Source organism: Lates calcarifer, linkage group LG17 (genome assembly GCF_001640805.2).
Source record: "Lates calcarifer isolate ASB-BC8 linkage group LG17, TLL_Latcal_v3, whole genome shotgun sequence".
Lineage (NCBI taxonomy): Eukaryota > Metazoa > Chordata > Actinopteri > Centropomidae > Lates > Lates calcarifer.
Window position 1 is genome coordinate 13761842 of NC_066849.1, and position 16414 is coordinate 13778255.

Sequence of the window (16414 nt, forward strand, 5' to 3'; positions counted from 1 at the left end):
ATTTCAAAAAGTCTTTAAGCAATACCAATACCGATAAAAACAAATTAAGAGTGATTTGGGCTGATTTGTGGCGCTCTGAGCTGTGCTTTCTGACAATGTGCTGGAAATCAGATATGAATAATGTAGATATTACGCCGTGTGTAATGTGTTGGAGTTGAAAGCAGATTATCTGTGACAAATAATACCATTGGTTTGCATTGTGTCTCATCAAAAGGGAATGTTCCCAAGTGTCAGTCACACAGGCTGGAGACTGTAAGCTCAGTGTGCCAACGGGAGGAGAGGATAACTCCATCACCTGCCATTCACAGTAACGAAGCAGTGACACCCAACACACACACACACACACACACACACACACACACCCAGAAAGTGATGACTCGAGTGGTTTAACTTGTACAGGCCTACCTAATACACTGAATTCAGGCTTTTTACAATGAACAGTCTTAGTGTAGAGTGTGTAAGTCCTCCCACAGCTCTGATATGTGGGGTCCTGAAAAAATGTAAAGGTATTTACAGGTGTAATTCTAATAAAGGTTCTCATTATGGACCAATAAGATAATAATATAGGTTTTTAATCAAACCTTTTTAATTCTGTATCCTCAGTTACATGGTCTGGAACCTATATGCCACAAGTTTTTTTTTGTTTTTTTTTACCTGCAAAAAAACCCCACACTGAATACTGTATTGTCCTTTTAACTCAATTTCACTCTTTACCGAGGGCAAGAAATTGAATGTGTCCATCGCAGGCAGGGCGCTTCTGAAAGGGGTGGTGGGGAGCAGGAGGCTGGGGGGGGGGTTATTGAGAAAGAGGGCAGGGAAAGAGGGAAGGAGGAGTGGAGGGGAGGTGGAGTGGTGGTGGTGGTGGGGGGGTTTGTCACACGGAGCGCATGAAGGAGAGACCAACAGAGGCAGACCGACCTGCAGCCAGTCCACTCACTGCTGCCCTGATCCTGCCCACAAACACACAGCGACTTATACATCCTCTCCCAACTACACACACACGCGCACCTCAGCGTTAACTCAACTCTTTAACACTCGCAACATCTGGAGGAAGGAGGACTGGAGGAGAAGACCGTCGCTGCCCGCAGCTGCACGTTTTTTCTTCACCCCCTCTTCTTCTTCTTCCTCTTTTTTTCCTCCTTTTCTCTCTTTCCTGCCGCGACAACCGGGAGAAAGTGTCTGCCGTACCTTGAAATTAGAAGTTGAAAGAGAGGGAGAGTGTGTGTGAGGGAGAGAGAGAGAGAGAGAGAGAGAGAGAGAGGGAGGGAGAGAGACGGAGTTGCTTTGACGGCGAAATAAATCTCGCTTTGAGTACTTCATCACGGTAAGTGCCGGCTGATGCCGCGCGATAACACGAGTGATTACGGCTTCATTTGTTTTAATTGGTCTAATTGGTTGTGTGATTGCCATGTGTTGTGTCGGCTGTGTGAGTTTTTGTGGTAGGAGGTTTTTTGTCTTTGAAGCGAGGGAACTTGTTCGCCGTCGCTGGAAAACTGTTAACGCTTCTGAAACGCGCGTTAAGACTTGGAGAAAATGTTATATCTTAGGGTCAAACGTCGACCTCCTCTGCGCTTTTACATGTGTGTAAAGCGTCACGGTATATCTGTGTTGTCACCGAATCTCGAAGTATAGAAATGTTGTTGTTTGTTTTTTTCATTTGAAGAAACAAGTCGCTTTAGTCTGTCATTCTTCGACAACTTTTATTCTCATCCTGCTGAATTTCAAGAACAGATGTTTTCGTTCATAAACAGGAAAAAAGCTGATGTAACTTCAAAAAGGTGAATCGATGGGCTGAATCATCTCTTTCATATTTAGGCCTTTATTCAGGACTAATACCAGTCTTTCCCTGCTAATTAAATGCCGGTTTAAGAAACGAGGAAATCCCAAAGTAGTTGAAGCCGTTTTTTCGATTTGAATATATAATTGCTCAACTTTTAGTTTGTTAATATAAAGAAACTGCTTTTAATTACATTCGTTTAACCCGCTTTTTAGTAAATTGTTGTTTCATTATATCAGAACAGAAAACACGAACTTTTATCTCGAGATGTTTATTCTACTTTTTAAAAAAAGATCCACCAACGATTTTTATTTTATTGGGCACAATCAGTATGATTTACAATTTATTGATTTACTGAGACAATTAATTCTTCACGGAGGAAAAAAAAACGAGAAATCCTGCTTTTTCCAAATGTCTTTAGGAGGATTTTCCCAAATCTAATTGCTTATACCTCACTGTTAAATTTATCTGTTGCAGGCTTCGGCTACGTGTGTGTTTTTTATTGGCAATTTATTCCGTCGTAATTATTTACAGGCACAGTAGGCCTCCTCCAACCCTTTAAATGAAATGAAACTAGTCCAAAAGTATAATTATAAAAATGCCTCCAGAGTTGCAACTGGGTGTGTTTCATAAAATGAAGAGATGAAGATTTTTCATAAAACAATTTCCCTTTGAACTTAACAAAATGGAATTAGATTCTTTTTCAGCTTCAATCAAAGTTGTTTCTTCATAAGAGAGCTCAAATTAATTGTTACAGTCCCGTAATGGTGAAAGAAAAAATAATTATGGAGCACTTTTGAAAGAAGATCATGTTCTGTTGTGGCTCAGCCTTTATGCTCCACCACCTCAACCCTCTCCTCTTCCACTCCTTAGGACCACTGACAGGGAGGTGAATGGACCTTCACCGCCCCTTCAAGATGGACAGCCCCTCCTACCTGCCAGCTCCACTGGCCTCCCCTGCCCTGATGGTCCTCGCCTCCACCGCTGAGGCAGGCCGTGACGCCTCCGTCCCCTGCCAGGCGCCCAGGCCCTTTGGCGTCCCAGCGTCCGTGGAGAAGGACCTCCACCTCCCCTTCCCTTCGGCCTCCTACACATTCACCTCCATGTACCAGCGCCAGGGCCCCATGTCAGGCACCTTCCCCTCCCGAGACTTCCCAGCATCCCTGCTCCACCTGCACCCCCAGTTCACCCCACCGAACCTGGACTGCTCCACCCTGGGTATGCTCAACCACAGCGGGGTGGGCGCCTTCCGGCCCTTCTCCTCCCCACAGGAGGAGAGGGAGCCCGGGGTTTACCAGTCGGCTTTCACCCCCGCCAAGAGGCTGAAAAGCTGCTTCCCAGAGGTGGAGGGGAAGGAGTTTGACTTCGGCTCCCCGGGAGGCTCCCTCAAAGCTGGGGAGGACTCGGGAAGGAAGCTGTTCTCCATGTCTGGCCTGCTGTCTGACGGAGAGGCTTCATCGAGCCCAGAGGAGCGCAAGGAGCACAGTGAGTACTCACTTGACTCGCAGAAACTGCACATCTGATGCGTGTTGCGGCTGGTAGACGCGCACGGCTTCACCCCGCTCATATCTAAAGCTTGCACAAAGTCACTCATCTTTAAAGTATACTGTGAAATGTGCAGAGCTTAATTGGCAAATCAAAGACCTCGCTCACCCTGACATGACAAGGCAGATGAGATTTACATATCTGCTACCGCTGCGTAGACTAAAGGTGACAAATGGAAAGGAGCCTTCATGAGTAAAGACGTATCTGAAAATATTTTCCCTTTTGCACTCTAGTCTTTATCGTCTAGTTGGGCAAAGTGTTTACAGCAACTGGCTGTGACTGACTTTGACACAAATAAATTGAATAGTGTCACTTATTCAGCTTAGTGATCATTAGCCACATATGACCATTAGGCCCATTGGAAGTCAGACTTTTCTTGGCGGCTGAGGAACACAAATACATCGGAGCGTATGGAGGGTTGACATAGGAGGAGTGAGAGTTGGAACGAATGACACCCTGTCAGAGATAACGAGGTGGCAGAGATAGAGAGGAAGGGATGGAGGAGGATAGGAAAAAAGAGAGAGAGAGAGAGAGAGAGAGAGAGAGAGAGAGAGAGAGAGACGTAGCGATGCGCCTCAGCCTGAGCTTCCCAACGACAACCCTCAGCTCAATATGGCCGCCCACACCAGCCGTCTGATTTGTTGACAAATGAGTGGGAGAGGTGTCAGTCAGCGCGCCGTGGAGGGAGAGACGCTCCTCATTACTCCCGGGGATAATTGCCCAACGACGCGGGGGCACAACACTCGCCTCAGAGGGAGAGAGGGAGAGGGGAGCGAGGGGGGGGGGGCCAGAGTCAGGGAGGCAATGCTAGGCATGATGGGAAATCAAACCCCCTCAGTGGCGGTCGCCAAGGGGAGCGCCTGACAGATGAAAGGGACCAGAGAAAGACAGAGAGAGAGGAGAGAGAGCACCCAAAGGCTCGGCAGATCAGAGGGGGACACCATCGAAAATAATGACAATGAGAAGCGGGGAGGGTGGGGGGACAGAGACGGAGAGGGGCGAAGGCGGGGGGGTGGGGGGTTGATACACGCTCTCATACATATCACCTAAAGGAAACTTTCATCCCACACATAAAGGGCGGGAGCAGGGACGAGTTGTCTTAAGAAAAGTTTGGATTGTGTGCCGTGTGTGTCTCTATGCATATGTGTGTGTCTTTGTTGAAACTTGCTGATTTTGTCGCTGGTTGGTGGCTGAGTGACAGGGCCAGGGAGGCGGAGTGGCAGGAAGGAATCTCAATATGGAATTTTAATAAGGACGGGGAAAGGAAGAGATGCCAGCCAGCATGCTGGTGTGAGAGGTGTGTCTGTCTGACAATGTTTGCTCTGTGCACTCGTGCGTGCGTGCACCCCTCACCTCCTGATTTTGGGAATCTCATTTGGGGAATGTTGACAAGGACAAAAGACAGGGGGGGAACAGAACATGGGGGAGCACCCCCACCCCCCCTCCTCATCCCAAAAAAATTGGGGGGAAAAAATGGATTTGAACACATTGGAAGCTGCTTTTCCAGCTTTATCCAATTAGATTGGAGCTCAGGCAAACTAAGAGCTTTAATGCGATTGAGCTCCCGGCACTTTTCTAAGTCTGACATACACTTGTTCCTCTTGACTGGGTAACAGACAGTCACTTCAGGACCAAAAGTCTTAAGTGTTAAGCTTGAAATCTTCTTGGGGTATGAGAGCGTCTACTGCTCGCATGCTGCAGCGGCAATGGCAATGCAAATCCTCACTGAACTACAAACTAGATCATAAAATCCTACTTTCATACTTTTTAAGTTTTCTTCATTAGTGACTATCTGTGAGGATTTCCAATAAGTGCTGTGGTTTCTCCCCAAGAACCATTAGGAATATTTCTTGATACTGCCCTGAACGCTGCACAATGCTCCTGAATATGCTCAATACTGTACCCTTTGTGCAGGCTTTCCCCACTGAGACAACATAAATTGTATTCAGTTTTTGTAACTAATGACTTGAACTGTCATGAAGATTCACTCCTTTAGAGTGTTGGCAACCTACATAGGCATCTCTAGGTATTTAAGGTTACCCACAGTAACACTGTTGGATCAACAGCGTATTATTGTGGTTAATTTTTACCAGAGATTTAGCATATTCCCCAGCTCTGAGCACTGATGACCAAGTGCTGTAGATCCTCTCTTAGCTTCTTGTCAGTCTAAACAACAAACATCTCTTCCCACCTGCCTTGTGTATCATTGCCAGTGGACGTCACCCTCTGTCCGTTTAGTGTCTCTCTTCTGTCGATTTTCCCTCCCAGACTCGCCTCTGTTTTATCAGGGAAGGTCTGAGACGCGCGGTGTGCTCTGACAGCTGTTCAAACAGCCACGCTCGCTTTCAAAGGGCAGATGTCTTCACTGGAGCGAGTCATGCTTATTTTCCTCAGGGAGATGCTTTTTCCGCCGCAGGCCCGAGCTGGAGCTAAAATGGCCCTTTACCAGAAACACAAGTTGGGAAAACTGGGGGAGTGGAGTGGCAAAACACACCGCGGCCAGACGCTGACAGAGTGGGGTGTGCGTATGTGTGTGTGTGTATCTTACTGTGGTGGCAAATGCTGAGTGAGAGCTGCGATAACAAGAGCCAGATGTTTGAGAGCCCCTGTGTTGTGATACTTGTAGCACGTCGAACTCCTGGATGTGGCCGTCAGAAAACTGAAAATCGAAAATAACACGTTGTCCACCTGGCAGAACTGTGCATCAGATCAGTGGTTTCACCTACTTATCACTTATCTTCATTCAAAAATGACGGTGCTGTCCTAGCAATTTCAAAGTCTGGCTTACATTCGGAAATTGTGGCAGCGTTTCATAAACTTATCTCATGTTGTAGCTGGCACGTTGCAAATTTAATGCAACATGCATTTAATATGAAGCAAACAATACAAACCTTAACAGTGTCAGTTGCAACTTTTCATCAGACTCAATTCATATTTCTGACATATAACAGGACCATTAGGAACATATTCTTACACATAAAATGCAGGGTTGTTTGTCTTATTTGTCAACCTGAGACATTTTTTTAAAATTCTAATTCAGTCAAAACATTGCTTTTAGAAACATTATGCTTTTCAACTGCACAATCAATATGACTATTATTATTAATTGCCAGTGTTGGTCTCTGTGTGTCTATTTTGGTATGGCGAAACATGTAAGCTTACATAGACCGTCCACTCTGTAAGTATTGAATCAGACTACAGGTGTTTAACACGGACAAAACTCCTCACCACAAACACAAATCTGCACATCAGGCCTCTGAATCCGACACGCACTTCTACAGATTTCTCTCACTGGGATGAGAAGGCGCTGAGAGACTCGCCAGATCTTCACCTGAGTGAAAAGAAATCCTGCAGGAAGTTAATAGAGGGCAAACATTTAAGCGTGTTACACTCGGGGTTCTCCGCCAGATGCGCTCAGTGTGTAAGTGTCCTCCATGGTCGGTTATTCATGGGTTGTTAGCGGACTAGTGTGGCGCCCGGACAGAATCAATATTACATAGATTCATCTTAGATTTGGCACATGGATTATCCCTGCATTGAAGTTTGATGGGTTTGAGCTTGTTCCAGACACAGCTTACATGCTTTGTGTGTGTGTGTGTGTGGTGTGTTTGAAGGTGGGAGTACTCGTGCATGTTCAAACAGATGCAACTTCAATTTTTTATGTGTTACTGCTATCAGATAAAAACATCATATCTCCAAATTGTCAGGACTTAAAGAGAGCGGTGTTGTTTTTAGCTTGACAGCTATAAAAGTTTTAATCTCCTCTCACTGCATATTCATTATTCCAACATAGTTTTCACCCAACACAAGTGCATGTTTGGGCATATTCTCCATAAATTTATTTGTGCACCATATAGGCTTGTATGGTATATCGATATCTCTCTCACTCTTAGGCCACATACTCCAGCTGTGTGTGCTGATTTGATAACAGGGGGGCAACTGTGCGCCGTGTTTTCTGTGAAGCGGTTGTTGACGGCCGCTCGTATTGAGTGAAGCTTCCTGTTGAAAGACACAGTGTTTACATCCCACTGGCAGACCACAGGAGATCGATAGCAACCACTCGATGCTCATGCATACACATATTGTATCTGCTGCCCACTATTATTCCCATGGTGTACACTCCTTATCAGGCGGGCTCGCATGTGCACTCCATGCATCATCTGTCACACTCACCATATGTTTATACCTATAGTTTTCTATGCTGTCTTTTTGTGGTTGAGATTTTGTGTTTGTGTGATCTGTCACGAACAACTTTAGTGGGAAAACTGCAGTAATGTGGCAATAACAGTGTAGAAACATGAGCAACACACCAGGGAAATGTTGGCAGACCCCTTTAAAAACAGAAAAATGATGTAAAGAAAATTACACAAGTTTTTGGTAGTTTTGATACAGGCTTAAAATAAAGGGGAAAAAAAAGAAATGTGTAAGTAAAGATGCAAAAATCTGGCTTCTGCAAAGCTTTGACTCTGGAATTTTCACCTGCTGGCAACACATACGGCAGCCACAGAGTCGTTCAGTCTGTCTTTGTCCAAGCTGTATCATCCCAGATAGAAAGTGACATCTGCAACCAGCTCTCAGACTGACCACACTGGTTGTCTTGATTTCAAACACTCAGGGAGGAAGCATTACAATATTAATGGTGGTTGTGTTTGATGTGAGAGCACGCTGCGGTTGACTGTTCCCCCTCCTGTTGTGATGGTAGTTTGTTCTCCTAATGTTCTCCCAAGTAAAAGAGGCTTTCATCCTGGCAGGAGGGGAAACTCTTCTTGGCTTTTTTTTTTAACCTCCTTCCCTTCTTCTTATAAGGACTGGAGAGAGGGAATGTTGAAGGTTTTTTCTTGTGTATTTCAGTTTACGCGTTGTCTGTGTGGTCTCCTATGTGTTTATGCATTTGCAAATGCGTCGGGAGCGCAGTGTGTGTATCTCTGTGTGTGTGTGTGTGTGTGTGTGTGTGTGTGTGTGTGTGTTACAGCTTCCACGCAGGCACCTTCAAAACTTTCAGGCTGTGGACCACACGGCTTGTCTGAGACAGACAGGATTTCTATGAGTCTGGCACTAGGCTTTTACAGTAGCAGGGGGAAATCTGTGTCTGTGTGTGTGTGTGTGTGTGTGTGCGTGGGGGTCTTTTTGCAGTGACCATCAACACCTGTTAGACGGTCAACAGAATGTTCTGCCGAAACATGAGTCATAACACATCTCGTATCTGCCTCCATCTCCTGCTGTGATCGGCCCACACGAACAGCGCTGCTTCTGTGTAGAGAGAGAGAGAGAGAGAGGGAGGGAGGCTGGTGGAGTAGACAGAAACACACAGACAAAAAGGAAGACACAGAGACAGAGAACAAGAGAGAGAGAGAGGGTCGTAATAAGTGCAGGGCCCAGGGGTAGTTAAAACAACAGCCTTGTTTTAACAGAGGCCATCTTTCCTTCTTCCCCACTCTCTGGTTTTTCCCTCTTTCTACTTCTCTCTCTCTCTCTCTCTCTCTCTCTGCGCACCTGATCAACCTGCATCACAGCTGCCTCTGATCTCACATCAAAGACCTGGTTTGTGTGTGTGTGTGTGTATGTGTGTATAGGAAAGGCTTGGGGTAAAGTCAGAGGGGATATTTCTGTAGATTGAATCGCATATGCACACACACACACACACACACACACACACACACACACACACACGCACACGCACATGCACTCACAAACTCACATCCTCCGTTATGTCCCCGGAGCCTAACAAATCAGTCAGGCAGATAGAGAGGGCACAAAGGCCAAACGCTGGGGTTAAACACATGCTGCTGACGAGCTGAGGAGACAGACAGCAAGACCACACCAATCCTGCACGCCTGGATGGCAGCCAAAAGCCTACACATATATATTATATACAGTATGTGTGCAAGTGTGTGTGTGTGTGTGTCTCGCATATGTGTGTTTGCCTATTGTCACACACAGACCTCATTACAGCGTGTCACTTTTGCTTGTTGCAAGTCTCCCAGCTGTGGAGGAGCTTGACAAAAGCGAATACGTCAAAGGCATGCCATGCGTGATAGCTGCGACTTCCAAATACATGACGGCCCGACATTCAGCAGCTTTATGAGCAGGATTTTCATTTCCATTGTAGATAATGTGCAAATTCTTTGTAATTTTTTAAAAGAAATTTGAATAAAAGTAAGACATCTTTAGGGAAGTGTCACTGGTATCTATATTATAGACACACAACAATAGACTATGGGGAAGTAAAGTGAGATTTCTGATACTTTGAATAATTGCCATTTTGTGTTATCACTGACAGATGTAGAGTGGGATATCAGAAAATACCACTCATGCCAAGGACACTTCATTTTTCATTCCACTGTGGAAATATTTCAGGGTATTAAATAGTACATGAATTTGACACTCAATTCAGACACTAAAAACGGTGGAGGCTAAATATAGAGCACTATATAGTAGGCAGGGACACAGCCTTTGAGTGAAAGTTAATATTTGTTGGGTTATATAACCATGTGCGTGCGACAGTTCAAACACAGATTACTTACACATGCATCCTAAAGACCCCTCTGATTGATTTAGTCACATCCAGTGCTGCTTAGCTGTTCGCCAAACTCCCATGAGCGCCCTTGCACCCCCCCACCCCCGCCTCAAAGGTCAAAGTTTGCCAGGACTGACCCCTCACCCCGCTGTGTAGGGGTGTAAACACTCCCCCCAATTCTCCTCAGAGAATAGCATTGGGTCTGGACCATAAATCACAAGCCTGATAATTGGTAGGAAAACAGCAGTCCAGCAGTATATAACCTTTTACGTGTCGTCTCAACTCTTTATTATGGTGCTAATGAGTGGCCGTGGATCAGGGTTAGAGCCGCAAGCAAAGTGGGTGCAGGGGGTGGGGTTCACCTCAGTAAAAAACGGGCTACTGGCTACTTACACACTCACAGTGGAATAGGCACACACACGCACATATACATAAACACAGGAAGTCCGTGTGCACGCAGACACACGCATACACCAGAGAGCAGGCAGACTCTCAACTACACACAGGAAGGCACTCACACTGAAGGATATGCGCGTATGCAAACATTCCCTCACACACATGCATATGCAAACACACGGGCAAACACACACACACACACACACACAGTGGCTGGCAGGCTCAGCAGTGTCCATTACAGGCTACCATTAGTATGGAGATTGTGCTAATTGTCCCCATAGACCACACAGGCAGAGCTCGGCAGGCCCACTGTGAGCCTGGGAGGCTGAGTAAGAGCAGGGACTCTGCTTTACACATCCTATTGTCTCGGTCGTGACCCTATTAGTGCAATTACAAATCAATCACTGAATGATTATGGGATACATGCTGTGGATTCTTTCAATGCAAATGACACCATCATGGCACATCAAGTGGCTGTGCTACTGTAGCTGAGTTTCACGTAACAAAAGTCATACAGCAGCTTCACTGTATTTAACACTGTAGCGTGTCCTCCATTATAATCCGGCTCAGAGAAAATTTGTCCAGTGGGATCATCGAACTAGTTTCCTGTACGGTTTAACTTGTTTATATTGGAAACAGGTGTAATTATAGGATCACTGTGGCACACTTGTAATGGCTCAGCTATGAAAATTGTTTGTCACTGTAGAAGATCACAGTGTCACTGGCTGCATGTTTTGTTCTGTTACGGAGGACACAAGTATTATTGTAGCATTCAGTGAGGTCAAACCAATAGTGACGTCTTTGGCTTGTGTTTTTTACATTTTAATTATATTTTAAAATATTCATATTCATGTATGCGTGACAGTAATTTATGATCAGGATATTTATTATAATCTGGGTTTTAAAGGTAACTGTAAAACCCTATAAAGTATAAAAACACTGTTGTCAGGTACGTTTATGTTCTGACAGAATTATCACATTTATAGTTCTTGAATATACAAAAAAAAAAAAAAAAATACAGAGATCACCCTCTGCCTGCAAAAGATACATTTAGTCAAAGCTGTTAAAAACATGTGTTTGTGTGGTGTCATTTTAGCATCATGGATTTTACTGCTTTAATTTTGAAGATAAATACTTTGCAGTATTTAAAACTGTTTTCCCCCTGAGACTCATCTTTTAGTGTAAAAATCTGTATCAGAAACACAGACTCTGCGTCTCTGTGTTAACGGTGTTTCTTTGACTATAGGAGCCTTTAACCAATAATTTCTATAACCAATTATTTCCTTTAGTTTTATTATGAATTCCAGTTTAAAATAACTGCTTGTATCTGAGTGGACTCCTGGACTCCTTTGCCCTGGGTGGGCTGGTTCAGGGTCCTGCAGACTGGAGAGGGTCCAGTCTCATTAGCAGCGGCTCAAAGCTCCTGATCAGTCAAGTAGAGGAGATTGAACTGTGAGCGGCTCCTGCGTGACCCTGCTGAGTGAGAACACAGGGGAGAAGATCTATACCCGCTGGCGCTGCCACAGGCCTCTTTGTTCTCCTGTGTTTGCTGATGGGGGGGGGGGTCGGAGGGGCGTATCGACGGGGGCTCACACGGCGCTGCGCTCACCGGGGCTACACAACGCAGTGTGCGTAAATGATATATACATGAGGCCACACACACACACACACTTTTCTACACTCTCTCCCTTTCTCACACACAAACCATTACAATGTGTGCATATTCACACTCTTAGTTTCACTTCACACAAACCCACTTACACACACACACACACACACACACTCATACACAATAAAACTATCAGCAAAAGCAAATTTACAGTCCGTTGTGGAAGGTCATCAGACCACTCAGTGTTACATTAAACCTCAATATGTCTTTTTCTCAACAAGGCATCAGAGTTAGGAGAGACGAGTCTGTCTGGTGCTGGGATACCAGACACAGCATGTAGGGATTTATCCTCTAAAAAAATAAAAACAACAACTATAAAAGCATTATTTACTGCTCACACTTCTTTGCAATTTAATGCTTAAACTGCAATAGATTTCAACAGTTGGGCAACACACTCGCAAATCAGATCTTTAATGCAGATTTACAGTAAAAGAAGTCATCATGTGGAGAGAACAAAATATGAACACCTGTGCAATCTAACTGAATGCAATGCAACAGCCATACATTTCATTTTTGTTGAGGCATGTTGGTATAGTACTGCTGTATGGTCATTTGGGGGGCTTAGGATTTAATGTTGGATTGGACTGAACATCCATGTTCTCATGTTGCATCCTGCTGTCATCTCTTAAGGCAGGTTATACTCTGGATTGCTTGGCATAAAGTTTACAAAGTAGGACAAAGAGGAAGTCAGTTTTGTTTTACACATTTGCCAGAAAATGTAAGAATTTTCATACTTGTATAACCTTGTGCTGTGTGTCTGAGACTTTTCGCTTTAAAATTTTAAAAAATCTCAGAATTATTGAGATGTGACTTTCTAGCTGTTAAAAAGTCTTCCTCCAGGATTTCTTCACCCTTTAATATTTTATATACACAAAGAATTAAGTAATCTTCTAAAACCCTGATTCCCTTTTCCCTTTGTGTGTTGGTTAGTGAAGATAAGCTGCTCAATCATCTCTGACTTTCCACTATCTGAAGATAAAACCATCGTCATCTGCCGTAATTGTTTGCTCATCCAGGCAGACACAATAACATCCTTTAGGAAGTGTGACTAACCCAAACACAGGTGTATCATGCAGCGCCAGGTGCTTGTGTTTCTCTCGTACCAGCAGCAGTCAACGCTGTGTTTCTGACAGTATCAGATGTTATCTGTAGCAGAGGTGGGAGGGAGATACGGCTTATCTCTAATAATGCCCGCTGATGATGTTGAAAGGAGGGATGTATGAGGAGTGGTGTCCGAAAATTTCAACAAGTTCTGACTGGAGGCCTGCAATCGTGGCCCAATGCGGGGCTGTTTTTTTTTTTTTTAAGTTACAAACCTGGCATAAATCCTGGGAGACCTCAACAATTTAGATGTTGTTTGAAGTGTACTACCAGCTCTCAGTCTCCCTGTGGAGTGCTGCTCCCTGATGGCTAAGGTTTCCGCTACTCACCTGCGCTGCATTAAGTGTATGTGGGACAGGTGTGTGAGAGGAAAGCAGGTGGGTGTGTTTTCTTAGGTAGAGCAGGGCGGTGTGTGTGTGTGTCAGCTGCCTGGAATTACCACCTGAAAGAGAAAATTTACTTAGAAAAGATATTAACCACTCAAAAACAGTTGATAGAACTTGTCACTTGGCATTTTCAGTGTTTTTGTGTTTTTCTTATTCTTTTGGATTTCTGACCACACATTGGCGAGCACTGCTATTATAAAATGTTAGTGAGGAAAAATTATAAATAATCTCAAAATAGCAGAACTTAGATTATATTGTCAGTCTGTCAGGATCAAAACAGCCAGAGCTTCTCTCTTAATTCATTTTTCTTGTATAGAATATGTTGCTGGGTTAACTTGAACTGTGCTGCTTCCTCAGATAGATTTCAGATATTTTCATGTCATTTTCTGTAACTTTTGTTCTTGCAGGATGGCATCATAAGTGAACCTTTCTCCACCTCCTTCTTCTGGATGTTTATCTTCTCTGCTCTTGTGTCTTTCTTTCCTATTCTCTGTCTATATATATCTTTTTGGTCACAGTGTGTATTTTTTGTTAAAGCTCTGTTCGTGTTCACACAGCTGGTACACTTGCAGTATATGTCTTCAGTTTTCCTTTGACATATAGTCAGTGCAGCAGAACCCAGAACATAGTGAATCCACAAGTACACATACGGTGAAGAGTGTACAGGCTGAAAAACCAAACCAAAAAAAGAAAAGAAAAGTGACAAGTGAAAAGAACTTTCTTCATTCCTCTCTCTTTGCTCTATCTTCTAAAAGTCTTTCCTTCTTGCTCCTACTCAGTGAAGCTGAGTAATTTTTTTGCTACATGCTGTAACTTTGCTAATAACTATACCTTAAACCTCTCTCCACCATGTGGGAATCTCATTGAGATTTCCAGACGTGCCTCATGCACCTGACAGCAGCAGTAAGAGCATAGTAAATCCACTATTTTTCCTAGCTGAAAAACTATTGTCTGCTAGTTGCTGTGTTCACTCACTGCATTCCGAATGAGACTCTGTATTTTAAAATTGCCAAAACTGTGGTGTGATGTGTTAAGGAGTGTGAGACGGAGCTATGGTGCGTGTGTCTGTGACGCTGAATGTGTCAGAGTTGGCAAACACAGTCACCTGCTGGATGCTACAAGCTCAGGCATGTTCTCTGGTGGTTTTTATTTCCAAAGTATTTTGGGAAATATGAAAAAAAAAAAAAAAGTCTGCGAGCATAGGGTTTTGCCGTGCGGACGCTTCTGTAAGAAAATGCTGCCGACTGCTCAAGTACGTGGGAGGAACTTGCTTTTATAGGCTCTATAGTTGTTGTTGAGTCCTGGCACAATTAAACTCTTGAGTGAGTTCCACACACACAGTGACACAGTGTTTGTCCGGGACTATTTAGAAAAGTTGATGCAAGCAACAGAGCGATTCTCTCATTTTCTCCTTATTAACCACTAATTGAGAGAAAGAGCGAGGGGGGGGGAGAAAATGAGAGAGAAGTGATGAGGAGACGAGGGAATAATAAGAGAGAGAGAGGGAGGCAGAGAGACACAGAGTGTGAGAGAGAGTATTAGTGTGTATTAATCAGTGGTCCAGGTAATGGTTATCTGTATTTTTGGAGCCAATCTAATTACTCTCTAATGAGGGATTGTGATCTGTCTATTAGTTTCTTGATGTCTCTCTCCCAGTCTCTCTCCCTTTCTCCTGCGCACACACACACACACACAAACACACACACACACACACACATGCAGCAGTTCAGATTCATGACAGGAATAACATATAGATTTGAATTGATATTCTAATACATGTTCACTTCAACACACATTTACACAGACACACACAAAAAAGAAAATATATTGCAGCAATCACACCAGTACATAAAATATAAAAACCTCCCAGCAGGTTTACACGAATTCCTCAGTTACTTATTAACTTGATGTTTTTTGTGCCAGTTTGTTTCATTGCTGCTGCAAACGCCAACAAATGTGGTGTTGATGTCAGCATTATCTGCAAAATGTTGAAACATTATCCAACATTACGAGGGCACTAACAGAAGTACTTTCATCACTTTTTATTTTAAGGGTGTTTATAAGTCCTGGTGTGATAGATTAAATCCATACAGGACAGTTGCTATCTTATAGGTCTCTCCCTTTTGGTGGAAATTTACTTAAGCTGAACCGAATATGGGTTTTGATTACCTGACGTTTGTCAGAACGAGCCAGCACGACACACTGTGACAGAGTTGGATCTCTGTATATTTCATCCGCTTGTCTTGTGAGTGCGGAATGAGTGACAGGCCACCGGTGAACAGCTTTGTATCGCTGTCCGCTGTCAGCGGCTTCTTGATCCAATGCGACTGCTCTGACTTTTGACAGACAGTAGTCAGGAAACGGATGTCAGAGGCTGAATTTGGCATTTTGCTGCTCCGAGTATGAGCTCGATGACATCTCGAGATTTGGTTTGAGGATCATAAACACTGAGTTTCATTGCTGCCTTTCCTGAATCTTTTGTGTGTGTGTGTGTGTGCATGTTGTTTTCATTGGGCATGACTTTGGTTGGATCCTCTTAGGAGGCACATATATTGAAACACCAAAACTTGTGGAAAAAAGAACAGGACCCGACTCAGCCTGGTTTGGATGAAGAAAAGATGCTTCCCCGTGAGGTGGCCTGTAAGTAGCCTCATATCAGCTCAAATACCCAAGGACAGTCCTAACTTTCCACCTGACTTCCACTCCCCCTCTCTAATCTGTAAGTCACTATCAAAGATCATTGAGCCATGCATCTCAATGAGGGACAGATTGATTGGTGGGTGCGGAGCAGAGGCAGGGTTCGATCTTTGCCCTTAGGTCCTGAGAAGGGAAATATGGTCACAGGGACACCGCAGCGCAGCTACCCAGTCTACTCTCCATCAACGAGATGATTGGGCACGGACATGCTGAGCCACACCCGCATCTGATGGAACAATTGTAGCAACTAATGGAGAGGATGAGAGAGAGAGAAAGAATGAGTGGAAGAGGGAGAGAAATTTCAGAGAGGGGGGAGGCAGTTGTGC

General features: G+C 44.2%; 1 protein-coding gene across 4 annotated transcripts in view; it reads left to right on the forward strand.

The window, feature by feature from the left end:
• Positions 1-938: 938 nt before the first annotated feature.
• The window catches only part of rnf220b (ring finger protein 220b), a 29218-nt gene continuing 13742 nt past the window's right edge, over positions 939-16414 (forward strand). For 3 of the 4 annotated variants that reach the window (XM_018673250.2, XM_018673252.2, XM_018673254.2), the window contains exons 1-2: positions 939-1324; positions 2651-3262. In XM_018673250.2, the coding sequence (XP_018528766.1) occupies positions 2671-3262 (592 nt within the window). In that variant the 5' untranslated portion in view covers positions 939-1324; positions 2651-2670. Of the gene's footprint in view, positions 1325-1445; positions 1779-2650; positions 3263-16414 lie in introns of those variants that run through there. The other variant, XM_018673251.1, reaches the window with a different exon arrangement.